At 47.1% G+C, this 15,183-nt stretch overlaps 1 protein-coding gene across 5 annotated transcripts in view; it reads right to left on the bottom strand.

Annotated features, from left to right (window-relative positions):
• Positions 1-3,773: 3,773 nt before the first annotated feature.
• LOC128265182 (mucin-2) overlaps positions 3,774-15,183 on the bottom strand; it is a 67,764-nt gene continuing 56,354 nt past the window's right edge. For 3 of the 5 annotated variants that reach the window (XM_053001035.1, XM_053001036.1, XM_053001037.1), the window contains 5 exons: positions 9,849-10,709; positions 9,163-9,276; positions 6,132-9,108; positions 4,039-6,039; positions 3,774-3,977 (listed from right to left, as the gene is read on the bottom strand). In XM_053001035.1, the coding sequence (XP_052856995.1) occupies positions 3,841-3,977; positions 4,039-6,039; positions 6,132-9,108; positions 9,163-9,276; positions 9,849-10,124 (5,505 nt within the window). In that variant the 5' untranslated portion in view covers positions 10,125-10,709 and the 3' untranslated portion in view covers positions 3,774-3,840. Of the gene's footprint in view, positions 3,978-4,038; positions 6,040-6,131; positions 9,109-9,162; positions 9,277-9,848; positions 10,710-10,850; positions 11,224-15,183 lie in introns of those variants that run through there. The other 2 variants (XM_053001038.1, XM_053001039.1) reach the window with 2 other exon arrangements.

The raw sequence follows: 15,183 nt of genomic DNA, 5'->3' as shown, positions 1-15,183 counted from the left end.
TCATCAGGCATGTGGAAAACTAGCGAAATTGCATCAAAGAAACGAAAATATTTGCAGTGCGTGGGCAGGGAAAAGCAAAATAAAAATTGAAATCGGATAATGCAAACAGCAAATTAAAAACCAGCGCCATCACCGAGAGGCTCCATTTCCCAGTCCGCGCGATGTCCCCGTCCAGGTAATGCTGATGCCTTGTTTGGGCCCGCTAATTGAAAGCCACTGCCACCTTTGCGCTTTGCAGCCAAAGACAAATATTGGATGGACCGCGGCTTAATGTATATTTAAAATCAATTTAATCAATAAATAACAAGGATAGCCTTAATGCGATTGCATATGAAGCATATGAAACGCGGCAAATGCCTATTTGGCCACGCAGTGCAGGGGTGCAGGGCGAGTTCAAGATTCAAGCCTGCATCCGGACGCTGCCTTCCGTATCCGTATTTGTCGGGACACGCTTGAAGAGCTTTTCGCAGGCCACTTGGGAGGCACTTGGCCCGCACGGGGATGGATGCAAGCCCGGTGCACTCAACGATGAGTTGCAAATTGTTGCCATTTGTGTGCCGCCTGGAAGGGACGCACACAAAGCGGCCGCTGAAGCACGCCAGCCGATGCAGTCGGCCACGAAATCTGGACACAAAGCCCCATCCCATGGCCAAGTGGAGCAGAGCAAACCGGAGCGGAGCCAGCGAGCCGAAATCAAATGAAACAATCGGCTAAACGAGTTCCTGCCCCACTGAGCCAGCCAAAAAACAGGAAAAAACTGGCAAGGAAAGAGGCAAGAGCAAAAGGAGCTGAATAAGCAACAGGAGCACCACGCCAATGTGGCACACAAAAAGTCACTGCACTGGTGGCAAAATCCAAAAGCAATCAAAGTGCGTCGCCACCCAAAAAGTATGCAACGATGGCGAAAGACAAGCAACAAACACGACTTCCCCATCCTATTAGCATCCATCACCCACCGAGTCACACACGGACGCAAACAGAGAGTTTCATTCATGACGACGAACTCCAAGCCCCAGTCCTCAACCCCATCTCCAGTCGACAGCCGCATGTCCTTTACCACTCCCACTTTCCATCCGAATCCACATCTACAACTGTGTGTGCATCTTTTTGCTTTCGTTTTAGAAAACTCACAGCTCGCACGACACTCGAACCCGGCCAGACCAGACCGATCACGCCAAAAAGAAACTGCAACGAATCAAGGACGAATTTTTTGGGAGTTTTTTTGCTTCTCACACGGAGTGTGCCACATGTCCGAACTCCAAGCCCCCTCGCCTCGCCAAACTCTTTTCGGTTTGGCTTTGTTTTCCGCCGACTCGACCCTGTGTGGCTGCTGCTGTTGCTCCTTTTTCCGCACACGATGCACAGCGATTCTTTGGCGTTTTTTGTGCCGAGCCAGCAGCCAGCACACGACTCTGTCTGCTCGGGTGGCCAAAAGAAAGAATAACAAAGTCGACCCAAATACCAGTTATCTGCATCCACTGACTCCACTGACTCCACTCCTCCACCACCATTCATAAAGTGCTGCTGGTGGCGGTGGCCTCATTGGATACTCATTAGTGGAGTTCGCTGACTCAGGAGGTACTAAAAAACAATGGCAGCCAAAAGATGAGCTCAGTCTGAGATGCCGTCGATGGTCGATGGCAGATGGACTCTCGTACTCTTTTTCGACGAAAAAGCACTATCAGTCTTTTACGGCGGATCCTGTCCCCTCCCCTTTGACCATGCACATGGCCTCATGCATATGTGATGAGCCACCGGGGCAGCTGCGACATGCAAAAGAGCCCCGAATCCGAATACGCATCCCGGCTAAGCCGTATAGAACAAAGGCGCCAAGCCAAAGGCGGAAAACAGCGAACACAAATCCCGGTTTGTTAGCCAATTTGCACTTAGGCTTATCTAATGTCGTACCATTTGTATAATGTGCTCTGTTTGGCCTGATACTTGATGTCTACTGTATGTAGTCAATACTCTGCTCCCGATTCCAAATTCGACCCCCTGACACGCTTTCGTCCGCAAAGCCACATACCCTCCAACCACCCACTCCTTACACTCCTTACACTATGCATGCGTGTATGGGCGTATGTGCCTTATCCTGCGGGGTTCATTTCTAAGCTCATTTATGTTTATCACAAATGCGTGCCAAAGTGTGTCGTTATTCTTCCACCTCCACATCGCATCTGCTTCTCCCATCTTGCCAAGTTACAACTTTTAGCCATCGTCGATGCTGTCGAAGCTGTTGGCGTGGCGCAAACAAAAACATTTCAAATATTCAAAAAAGGCACACACTCGCATATCCCACCCACTCTCACCCCACTCAAGACCTAAGAAGCTGGGACCTGCAGGCTGCGAACAGTATTCAACTAGTCGGGACATGTAGTGGCCATAGAAATTCATCTAACGGCAGTAACAGGTAATTGAACTTGGTTATATGGCCCTCGGAATGGCGTCGCGCTGCAAATGGAAATGTACGACTGCCGGAGCGTCGTGGAGTCGCAAGGTCGGGTAAATGGGAATGGAAATGGAATTGAATGACGCGCGCATCGTTTGCCAAATGTGACGTCCTCGGCTCAGAGCCCTTCACAGTCGAAGCAATGCGTGCGAACTATATTATGCGGGCATAAAAAGGATTTGCACATGGAGCATGTGTGCTTGGCAGTGGCAGAAACAGAAACAGTGGCAAAGCGAAGTCAATTTCAAGACTACATGCTACATGAAAATTGCAAATTGTGCGCCATAGTTGGGGCGAAGGGAAAGGGCCAACTGTTGAACTGCTGAATAATTCATGGCCAACTGGAGATTTGTGCAGGGCGTCGGCATCAACGGCAGAAGCAAGATGATGACTGCTAAGCGCGTTTGATGCCGATTTGTAGGACGCATAACTGTAAATCGCCCAAAGCCGCCACAGAAACGCTGATACCACTGGTGCTTAGATTGGATGTAGGGGAGAGGGGTCACTCATGTGGAGCAGGCGAATTGCGAATTGCTTCTTTCTAAATATTACATGCTTTGTAAGATTTAAAACATCAAATTGGTATTGAAATTACGTTTTCTGTAGAATAAAACGGAAGTAAAACACCCGATGATAACAAAAGCACGGCAATGCAGTTACCACAAAAAAAATGGCTCCACCAACCGTTGGAATCACTTGCACCGCGCTTGTGCATTTTCTTTTGCTTAACGCGCACGCAAAAGAGGGTTCCTTTTGCCCCACCCATTCGCTTCCGAAATTCACGGAAATTTGCTGTCGTCTGTAGTGGGTTGTGGTTTGTGCATGCTGACTTGACCCGACTTTTGCTTGGTTTGTTGTTGTCCGCGATTGTGTTAGGGACTTCCTTCTTTTGTTGGCTTAGTCGGTAGCCGGTGCCAACAGGTGGCCCTTACTTCTGGACACAGGCAGGCAGCGTGCTGGGAAAAACCACAGGTCACGACCACATCCACAGACACATCATCCCCATCCACAGCCACAACCGACTGCCCACCCAGCCTGAAGGACGTTCGACATAACAGCGCGCTTTTCTTTCCTTTTGGCGTGCAACTTTTTGTGTGCACTCTGGCTGCTTCTTTTGGCGCTGCCTCTGTGAGTTTGTGTGCACTCCACTCCACTCCACCATTGGTGCCACCCATTGCCACCCCCGGGGACGGTGGGTAAAATATGGAAACAGAGAACAATCTGTCTGGTCGGAAGCCTCTTTGTTGGCCAATCTCCGCTTGCCTCCGAACCTGTTGCCAGTCGACCAAGAAGTTGATTTAAAGATATTTATTTATGTAGGTATTTAGGTACTAGGTAAAAGTTATCGGACTACGGCTATTTTTGTGGTTAATATTAATGTGGTCACATCTCTATGCTGTATTGCGGAAGGCAGCGATTTCGCCCAGTTCTTGTGGCTTCCACTGGATGTCGACATGCTTGTGCACCCGCTCCTCCTCCTCGTCGCAGTCTCCAGTGCAGTTTGATTTCTTATAATTATCAGCTGGGTCTGTGGGCGAATGAGAGGCAATGGGTCAGAGTCAGAAGTTTAATATAAAAGCTGCACTTACCGTATTTGTGGTCATGGGACTGGTCGCAGGACTTCGGGCAGAAGACGATTTTCAGGTCAATGGGCTCGTACACCTTTACGATGAGCTGCGGCACCTTCTCGGTGGAATAGTCCTCGGGGCTGGACACTAGTGGGTTGAACGAACGGTTAACTTGGTTCACTGGGTTGCTCGGCGCTCGAGCGGCAATGGAAGATATGGGTGTTATGTGAACGGTTTGGTTGATGGCCGTCAGTAACCAAGGCCTGCTGTTCACTGACAGCATTTTCTGGCTTTGAACTATTGCTGATGATGTTGCGACTGCTGCAAATCCGCTTGCAGTCGGAAGTGTTTCTGAGGTCGTCGGTGTGATTATTTCTAGTTTACTCTCGTGCTTTTCTCCTTCTCTTAACTTTTGCCTGTTTTGTAGTGTCGTTAATGGTTCTGTAAATGTTGATGATAGGGTTGGAAAGGATGATTCAGTAGATGCGTTAAAAGCAGGTCTTTGTATTCTACTTGGCATTGTGGTTTGCATTTTTGACTTAATTGTTGTTAAACTCGATGTTGGAGTTAATGTGGGTGTAATAGTAAGCCTCGAAGAGTGCCCAACTATGTCAAGAATTGGTCTGTTATTAGCAAGGCTATTTACACTCTCAGTTCCTGGTAGCCGCTTCAGAGAACTTTTAGTGGTAAACTGACTTTTTCTGATTGCAAGTCCTTTGAACATAAGCCCGTCAGAAGCGGTTTTTGAAGGCACGCTTTCCGCATTTAAGGTTGCTAATTCAGTTTCCATCCGCTTCTGTTTCAGTGGGAGAACGATGTGACGCTTTGCTGTTGTTGTAAGTGACTTTTTGGCAACATTGCCTCTGTCTTTGCCCTGGTCTTTCTTCGCGGTATTAGAAAGGGCACTGGGATCTTCTTCCATATATTCGTATTCATTATCATCATCATCATAGTATTCCCGGCTCAGGTGAACGGAGTGTTTTGCTGGCAGCTGCACCGTCCTAGTTGGTTGCTTTGGGGGTGATTGCGTACTCCTGCTCATTCTAGGCGTTGTGGTTGTACTCGTGCTTGAAATTCTGATGGAGCTCGGTCTTGCACTGGTGCTGGATGTCAGGGAATCAGCTTTGGTAGTAGTTTCCAATGGCTTCTGCGCTTTTGTCCGAGTCAATCGTTCTTTAAGCAGGCTCAGCAAAAAACTCTTTCTTGCCTCTAGGCTGTTTACTCCGCCCGGAATCTGATTCTCGGAGACGTGGCTAGCATTCGGGTAATCATTGTTGACATATTCAGAGTCCCCAGAGTTGTCTCTGTACTCCAAGTCGACCGTCGTCGCCTGAAACGGCTGAGCTGTTGTGGAGGAAATTAAAATTGCCTTCGACTGGCTTGGTGCGGAACTTGTCTCATGAAGCTCCCGCTCAGTAGTCGTGGACGGGACTGGACTGGGACTGCTGGATGTGGCTCTCGGCTGGGTTCTCGGCAGCACTTCATTCTCCTCGTCGGCGTACTGCTCCGCTGTTTTGCTCTCGTAGTACTCATAGTCCGCCGGCTCCTTTTTGGTGGAGTTCAGTGCGACGAGAGCCTTGGGTTGAATGGAGCGCTTCTGTGTGGAGGTCAGTTGCTGGATGGAAAGTCGCAGGGAGTGAGCGATGAAAGGCTTTGAGGTGGCCAGGTTGTGCCTGGCCATTTGAGCAAGGGTTACGTTGGGCGGGCGCTGCCTGGGAGCTTTCTCCCTGCTCGATGGAGTGGTGGAGATAACGTGGAACAACTTCCGCAGTATGTGGGCCGCAGCCAGCGTGGACATGGTCGTAGCCTTCGCTGACGTTTCCTGTCTTGATTCCCCACTCGCGGAAGATGGTGCATCGTCCAAGTAGTCTGACTCATCCCGCCCTCCCAAAATAGTCCTACTTTCAGTTGGTTCAATGTTGGTTTGTGTGTGAATATGCTCTTCTTGATGTTGTGGCAAATGTAGTTTATGTTGTTTTACTTGTTGGAGTTCTTGTGTGCACGCAGGATTTGTGTTATTGTCTGTAAGGCAAGTGTGGATATTAGGTGTACTGAGCTGCTTGTGTTCTGTGGCTTCAAAATGGTTAAAAGGAGCTTATGGATGAATGACTTACCTGAGGTGGAGTCAGGATCGGAACAGTGCGGTCTTGTTACAGTAGTCAACTCTGTTGTGGTGGAGTTTTGCGTAGTTGGACTTCTCGAGGTCTCGATACTTGTGGTTGTTGCGGTAACTGATGTCGATTTCCGAGTGGTGGTGTTCGGTTTATGTGTGCTTGTTGTTAATTTCGGAGTTGTTGTCAAATCGTCGGTCGTTGGCTTAGAAGTGGTTGGCTTTTGGGTGGTTGTAGTTACTGAAGTGCTTTTTAGTGTGGTCGTAATTGGTTTTTGAGTTGTAGTTGCCACTGATGTCGTCTTCGGAGTTGTTGTGATAGGTTTAAGGGTAGTAGTTGTTCGTTTTGGAGTGGTTGTAGTTAATGTAGAAGTTGTCTGTTGCGTAGTGCTTGTTGCTGTACTTGTCTTTGGAGTCGTTGTTGATTTCTGGGTCGTTGTGTTCGGTTTTGCATTTGTAGTTGATGGCTCAAATGTGGTTGTAGTTACTGTAGATTTTGTCTGTTTCGTAGTTCTTGTTGCTGTACTTGTCTTTGGAGTCGTTGTTGATTTCTGGGTCGTTGTGTTCGGTTTTGCATTTGTAGTTTTTGGCTCTCGAGTGGTCGTAGTTACTGTAGACGTTTTCAGGGAGCTTGTTCTTGGTTGTTGAGTAGTAACTGTCACTGTGGTTGTTTTCGGACTCGTTGATTTCAGGGTCGTTGTTGTCTGTTTAGGAGTATCAGTTGTTGGGTTTTGAGTGGTTGTAGTTTCTGTAGAGGTATTTAGTGTGGTTGTTATTGGGTTTTGAGTAGTAGTGGTCACTGTTGTCGTCTTTAGACTTGTTGTGGTGGGTTTAAGGGTATTTGTAATTGGCTTTAGAGTGGTTGTGGTTACTGTAGATGTTGACTGTTGCGTAGTGCTTGTCCCTGTACTTGTTTTTGGAGTCGTTGCTGATTTTTGGGTCGTGCTGTTCGGTTTTGTAGTAGTAGTTTTTGGTTTTCGAGTGGTTGTAGTTACTGTTGAGGTTTTCAGAGAGCTCGTTATTGGTTGTTGAGTAGTAGTTGTCACTGCAGTTGTTTTCTGACTCGTTGTTGATTTCTGGGTCGTTTTTGTCGGTTTAGGAGTATCAGTTGTTGGCTTTTGAGTTGACGTGGTTACTGAAGTGCTTTTCAGTGTGGTCGTTGTTGGTTTTTGAGTCGTTGTTGTCACTATTGTTGTCTTCGGAGTTGTTGTGGAAGTGTTTGTAATTACTGTAGAAGTTGGCTGTTGCGTGGTGCTTGTCACTGTACTTGTCTTCGTTGTTGATTTTTGGGTCGTTGTGTTCGTTATTGGTTGTTGAGTAGTAGTTGTCACTGCAGTTGGTTTCTGACTCGTTGTTGATTTCTGGGTCGTTGTTGTCGGTTTAGGAGTATCAGTTGTTGGCTTTTGAGTTGACGTGGTTACTGAAGTGCTTGTCAGTGTGGTTGTTATTGGTTTTTGAGTAGTAGTGGTCACTGTTGTCGTCTTCAAAGTTGTTGTGATAGGTTTAAGGGTAGTAGTTGTTCGTTTTGGAGTGGTTGTAGTTAATGTAGAAGTTGTCTGTTGCGTAGTGCTTGCCACGGTACTTGTCTTCGTATTTGTCGTTGATTTTTGGGTCGTTGTGTTTGGTTTTGCACTAGTAGTTTTTGGCTTTTGAGTGGTCGTAGTTACTGTTGATGTTTTAAGAGTGGTTTTTTTTGGTTGCTGAGAAGATGTTGTAACTGTGGATGTTTTCGGAGTCTTTGTCGATTTCTGCGTCGTTGTTGTCGTCGTAGAAGCAGTTGTTGTTGTCTTAGGATCCACCGTTGATATCTGGGTCGTTGTTGTTTTCGGTGTCGTCGTAGTTTGTTTTTGAGTAGTGCTTGTTTTCAGAGTTGTCGTAGGCTTAATGGTTGTATCTGTCACTGTACTAGTTTTTGGCTTAGTTGTGCTCGATTTTTGAGTTGTACTTGGCGTCGGAAAAGTGGGGCATGTAGAAGCTATTGGTTTTGTAGTAGTTGTTGTAGTCGTAGTCGGCAAAATGACTATATTTTTTGATAGGTGGAAGTCCTTTGGCTCTTCTTTGTGTTGCGGAGTCTCAGTTACAAAGTCTTTGGCTGTTGCATAAGTGTACCTTTTGTATTGATATTTAGTGGTATCCGTTGAAAGCTCACTCTTGATTGTTGTAGTCTCTGATGTGGTGGGCATGACGACAATATTCTTTGAAAGCTTACTTCTGAGCGAGTCGTCATTCGCCTGAACCTTTCGGCTCCCTAGTGACGGTTCTTTACCACTGTGGTGTAAAGTGTGTTCATATGAGGGGTAAACGGCAGTGCGCTTTGAAGTAGTGGTGGCTGGCGTGGTGGGCAGAACGACAATTTTAACAGAGGGTCTTTCAAACAGAGGGTCTTTCCCGGACTGAATAGCAGGCTGCTGTTCCCTGGCTTCCGTATCGTAGTCGTCCTCTTCGTAAAGCGGTGCAGCTGGGTAGGGTGGATAGTATGCCTGTGGGGCATGGTAAGGTACCGGAACATGTCCAGAGACATAATCCACGCAGTCAACTTCATTGCGGGGACGACATAGCTTTCGCTCGAGGTCAAAACTGTTGCTGCCAGGGCACTTAAAGCGCGTTTGCAGATAGGTACCGCTTTCTTGCAATCGACATGTGTAGTAGAGCGCGCAGTCCGTCGGCGAGCGAAAGGTGCCCTCCTCGGCGCACTCGGGGAACTTGATCTCGCAGTTCTGCGGTATATAGCTGCCACTCTCCGAGATTTCCGTCGAGGGGCACTGATCGCCGGGCAGACACTTCCGCTCCACGGGCGAGAAGATGGTGTCCTCGGGGCAGGCGAAAAGCCAAGGGTGCGTCCGGTTTTTATCGCACCTGTAGTAAACTTTGCAATCGTGAGGGTGCGGGAAGCGCCCCTCCTTCTGACACTGTGGCTGCATGTGGTCCGGTCTGTGTTGTGGGACGTGCTGTACGCACCGCCCACTGCTCGAGTTGAAACTCTGCAAAATGGGACGGTCAGTTAACTTGAATGGGCTGGTGAGGTCAACACTTACCTCAAGATTGCGGCACTTGCTAAAGATAACACAGTTGGGCTTACAGACATAATAGTACTGCTGCTGATCTGGGTGAGGCTTAATGCCAATGTAGTTCCGAGAGCAACGATTGTTCTTTAATCAAAAGTTTAAATAATATCCATAAATTTAATATTCCGTTTAACTCTTCGTTTAGAATCGATTCTTAGTGAAGCTTACTGGGGTTTACCTGTACGAATTTTTATTTCAGCATCTTTAATTTTTCTAATTATAAACCTTGCAGAATACATTTTAATTTCATTTAGAGGTTGCAAAACACATTAATAAAGACATTTCAACCCTATAAAGTATTTTGTTCTTGATAAGCATCGACAGGGGAATCGATCTAGCCAAAGGAAAATGAATTAAAAATTAATAGAAAAATCAAAATACATATACGCGTATAACTCGATATAGACATTTTTTTGGATTTTGTAAACGAATATTTAGTTTTCTGGACTAATATGTCATAGCATTTGAGAAATTTATCAAAAATCGACAGAACGTAATTTTTCTTAACTCTATAGGCTTAAAAATCGTACATAATCGTTGTACCTAAATAGTGAAACAATTTTGTTGTATCAGCAACGATGTACATAACTTTGCTTTCTTTCTTGCTTTCCTTGCATAAATTAAGTAACCAACAAAAAATAAAAACATTTACTTACGTAATCGAACCGCACGGGATATCCACCGCCCGGGTAGGTCTTGTAGATGCCGTAAACGTTATCGTAGTAAGTGCCTGGAGGATTGATCGCAAAGTGTGGGGCTTGGTAACCATAGCCGTAGGGCGTGTAGGCGTAGGGCGACTGCCCGTAGTATCCGGCTGGCAGCAAGGGCGGATATCCATTCGGCAGTTGGCGCACCGAGCGACTGCTCACCATGGAAAGCAGGGCCAGGAGGGTCAGCATGACGAGGGACGTCGACCAGAGGCAGTGCGTCATGATTGGCACTCTACTTCAGATGACTCGGAATACAGCGAGAACTAATTTCTTGACGTGATCCTGGGCTCATCTGATGGACTGACTTTGGGTTGCTAGAGTTAGTATCCTAGTTGTTTCGTGAATAGATCCTTGGCTGAGAACGCGGGCAGCTCTAGAGTGCAAGTGATGGCTTAGAGCGGGGCAGACGCGCTTAAAAGGTCGCTGGGTGCGCTCGCTTCCGAAATTGTTGCATAACTCGAATGCCGATTGACCGCCGTGTGATTTAAGTACGGAGATATTAGCTGTCGCGTCAAAGAGACCAAACGACGCTAGCCTACTCTTGGCTTACGTTGTAGCTGACAAATAACAGAGTGCTCTCCCCACGTGCCCGCGGACCGGAAGAAACTCTCCGCCGGAGAACGCGGGCTGCCGTATCACGGCCGTGGCCGCTCCAAAATGCATGACTAAACCGTGCGCTTCCGCACCGGAGATGGGTCGATTCTTTCCCTCTCCCTCCATTTTAAATCTGCATGAGTAATCTGCGATCTGTCAAGTAAGATCTTACGCCCTTCTTTACGTGATAAAGCCTATGCGAAGTGAAGATACCTGCAAAGATATAGGAACAGTGTTAACATAGATAGTACATCTCTACTCGCACGCAGTTTCGATAGACTGCCACGAATGTCAGAGTCAAGGTCATGTAACCAAAACTACTTTCTGCATTTTTAATAATATTGTTATTCTTACACGTACGGCGGTGGGAGTTACGCATCCAAAAATTCGTGGCTCGTGGGTGCGTCATTCAACACGTTCGTCGCTTTGGGCGGAAAGACACGAATCGCGCACCGTGCCAAAAAAAAGGCATACGACCCAATATCGAGCACGTTTCCGCAAGTAGGAGTCAGGAATACCGGATTTTTTTTCGTTTTATGGGGAATTATATGGCAAAGCGAATAACGTCTTTATTTTTCGGTGATAGCTTTGATCAGCTGCGTTACATCAAAAAATCACTCAAAATATTTCGATTCCTACGGTCGAAGTACGTATTCGTGCTTGAATACGCACCCAAAAATCAGTGCAGTACTGCTCTTCGAAAAGGTGACATAAGGGAATACTCCGTTTCGTTGTAAACATTAAGATATAGATATTTATGTAGATGCAAATACATGCTATTTTTTGCTTCGACTTCGGACATGATTTTTAAGTAAGTTTATGATTTCTTTGTAAGAAAATAAACTCTGATACGGACAGCGTTTCCGGCTCTGAGCCTCAGATAAAAACCTCCATCAGCTACACGCTGATATTGACCCCGACTCCAATCACCTCAATTGCGCTCCGCAAGACTACTCCCTATCTGGAGCATTGGGCTGCCTGTGCATTCAAGCTACGTGATAATCGAACGGGCGCAGGCCCCCAAGATTTTCCTGGAACCAGAGCAATCTTAATGTCATCGGTGTTGGACAAGCTCGACATCAACCAATTGCCCTCTGTCGTCGACTTAGATGTCGGGTACAACGGAATTCTTTGGATTTAAACACGTCTTAATTAAGATAGCGATAAGCGATGAAAACGCATAATGATTTAGAAATATTGAGAGATACTAAAGCGGTCAGTCAAAAGTCAGCGGTGGAATGTGCTAAAGACAATTACAGAAGATTGTATGCATGACGCACAAGAGTGTACAAATTTAATTGATCGACGTTCAATGGATTCTTCAACGCAGAGCTAAAACCGACAAAAACTTTCCATAAACAAAGAAAAGTCTCCACTGCCGGTTTGAGCTACCAATCGAAAGTTACAAAGATTTTGCTTCAATTTAAGCCGAAAAATACTTTAAAAACAATGTAAAGAATTTTACTGTCTCTACAGGGGGTTTAATACTCGGATACCGATCGCAAAAGCGAAGACCCACACCCAACCCAACACAAAAAGCTTTTAGCTCCAATTATAGCAACTAAAAAGCTCAACAAGAAAAAGCATTCAGCATTTCTACTACGCGCGATCCTGGGAGGCAGACAAGATGGGGAGTCCCTTAATTGACGAACTATTTCAAAAGCGACACGCCAAAGAATAACCCTCCTGGTTTCCCCTCCCTCATATTTCCAACATCCAAAAAATGGAAAAATGAACAAGCAACAGAAGAGAAAAAATTGAGAAAAGTTTGCTGCCTGCAGAGAAGGCAAGGAAAGTAGTAGTCAAAAAGACGAAAAATCCGGCGAACAAAATAAACAGTAGCAGCAACGGCAGAGCAGGCTCAAATCAGAAGCAAAAAAAAACTAAAGGAAAAGTGAATAAAAAATGGTGAAGAAAACGAGAAAAGAACGAAAAGAGCCTGGCCTACACTGGTATTGGTGCTGGTATTGGCGCCGCTGTCGCTGCCCGCGTCGCCTTTGGCGTCGACTGCGGCGTCGTCGTTATCGAGTACGTGTGTGAGTGCGTAAGGCTTCGTCCCCATGTGGCAAAGACTTTCACTCTCCTTCTGCCGTCGTCGTTTTTCCTTCAGCCAACGCCGTCGACGACGACGGCGCCGTCAGGTTTTTCTTTTCTGCTTCCAACGAGGAGAAGTAAAAATGGGTGGCAGGTGGCAGGGTGACCCATGGATAAGTTCTCCCAAGCAAAGCGCTAGAAAAAAGTATGTGAAAGTGCGCCAACTGATAAATTTTCACGGTAAGAGGCAGCGTTTCAAGGCTTCTACCCCACGACCGGGTCTAAGGTAGGAAACGGAGAACGGGTGGGCCACAGCAGGCGACCTTGAGCGCCCAACCTGGACTCAACTGATGGCAGACGTCATTCTCGGAATGGTTACACAAGCGGGGTCCGTTCTAATGACACCAACAGCTGGCTCATACTCGGGGCAAACCACCTGTAGCCAGTGTCCGGCGAAGGGTGGGTACCCAGTACTCACATGGGCAGAGATTAGAGAGAACGGTGGGCGGTGGATACGTCGCTGCCTCTGCCGGAGCTTAACCATTTGCTGCTGTGTCTCTGCCAGAAAGATTTTCTCGCGTTTAGCTTTTCCTTTTTGCTTTTTTTCCCGTCGAGCTGTTCTCAACAGGTTGCAACAACAAGCTTCGTGTGTGTGTGCGAGAGGTGGGATGTTTTTGTGGAAAGCTTGCTTTAAGGCGCCTTAATGCGGCTCCCAGTGACCTTGAGTGCCGGACTAAGCGCTGCCATGACAGCAGTCAAGTCACATGCTCCTCTCGTCTGGGACAGTATGCCTGGCAACCAGACATGTGGGTGTCCTAGCTGGGGATCTAAATTTCGCTACCGCTCTCCCCGTTACACCGAATCAATTGAAAGGAGCCCCCAAAGATGTCCTTCAGGCTGTCGAGAGCATGTGTCAAACTCAAGACGCCACGGCTAGAAGCGCTCGGATAGTGTCTAACCTTTAGCTGGCCGATTAAGCGTGGCCTGATTTATAGCCCCTATCGGTCAGCCACGAGCTGAGGTTGATGTGTTAATCGCCACTAAGGGCGGGCTCTAGTCGGATCCTGCTGATAGGGATAGGGCCCACTGTAAGCCTGTTCTGGCCTGCGACGAGAGCTGCATGGGCAGTGGAGCAGGATTTGAAAAAGCAACGCATTAGCAGAAAGACGTCAAGCGAGCAAGAAACCAAACCGAAGCCGCTAATCTGGCCAGTACTGAATTGCAGCGACCTACATTGAAAGCAGCGAGGACTGAGAGCCGGAGCAGCATCAAGATCACTCCACTCGAATCCGGTAGTCGGGTTGAGTGAAGTTTGCCAAAAAATGCACTTTGAGGTTTCAGATTGAGCCGAAGCGTCAAGACCATATTCGAGTCATACATGCGCCTGCAACGTGGCCAGAGTTTTGGAGCTGGACACAAATCTTGCGCTCTGCAGGCAGTGGCAAACGCAGCACGAAGCGGAACTAACAAAACTCGTTCCGCAAGTCATTCGCTCTCCTTGATTTGGCAAACTGGTTTCTGAGGCCATAGTGTGCGGCTAGCATTTGATTAAAGTCCCAGTTGCCGAAATCGGGATAGGTGAAAGGCGGAGCGGCGACTCCCCGAACGACCACTTTAAGGAATTTGCTGGCAAACAATGTTTTCCACTTGAAAATAAAATTAAGTTCCTCTCCCAAGCGATCAAATTGACTGAGAAAAATATTTTTAGAAAACAACCAAGCACACACACGGACTTTCAATGATACCATGAGACCACTAAGAAGCGACCCGAGTCCTGGTTCCCTGTGTGTGCCATGTTTATCATGTTAAACCCAAAGAAAACATGTCAAACATGCCAAATATGCATGACCTACAAATTATGCGAATGCGACACCCTGCACAAGCAAGCAAACACATACTGGCTTACGCTCGCAGGTCAAGGATAACCAGAAATCTGGGATTACCAGAGGCAGAGACAACACGAAGTCGTGGTCTAAGGCAGTCGTTCTAAACGCAACCCTTAACCAAAGAGGGTGATGTCAAGATGCCCGGATAAAATTAGGGGCGCTTTCTTCTATTACTTCCGCGTTCGTTGGTCACGAACCCAGATACATATGCAGACCCCAAGCTCGGAGCGTGTCAATCACTTTGCGGTCGTTTGTGCTGTGGGTGTCCCAATTTTATGAAGGCCAAATGCTAACATCTAAATTGAGCAATAACATAACACAAAAAGAAACAAGTAAGTTTAAGCCATCGGACAAGCTCTTTTCTTCTTCAGACAAACAAAACCAGGCCAAATGAATTCATAATTACAAATTACACACATAATCATAGGAGGGCAGAAAGCTAGAACAAAGGAGGAAGCGGAAGCACACAAAGGCAGCCGGAGACAGCCACTGTCGGCCATGCCCTATGAATTTATTAGAAATTCAAGAATGAAACTCTCGGATTCCTCCACATTCGACTCGCCTTCACTCGCCTAAGAAGCACAGCACGTCCTCGGTTGACTGACCCACAAATGTGTTTAGATTGTGGTGCCTCGGGATGACTGCCGCCGGAAGGGTCGGAGGTGGTTCTTGAGACTTGGGCGGTGCGTGCTGCGGCAAACGATTTCACTCTCGGGCAACTTTGCTAACGTAGCGGATGATAGGGCTGGCTTTCGAACTGCCAAGAG

The sequence above is a fragment of the Drosophila gunungcola genome, unplaced genomic scaffold (genome assembly GCF_025200985.1).
Source record: "Drosophila gunungcola strain Sukarami unplaced genomic scaffold, Dgunungcola_SK_2 000099F, whole genome shotgun sequence".
NCBI classification, from domain to species: Eukaryota; Metazoa; Arthropoda; class Insecta; order Diptera; family Drosophilidae; genus Drosophila; species Drosophila gunungcola.
The sequence above is the reverse complement of the archived record's forward strand: the minus strand, read 5'-3'. Positions and strand labels throughout refer to the sequence as shown.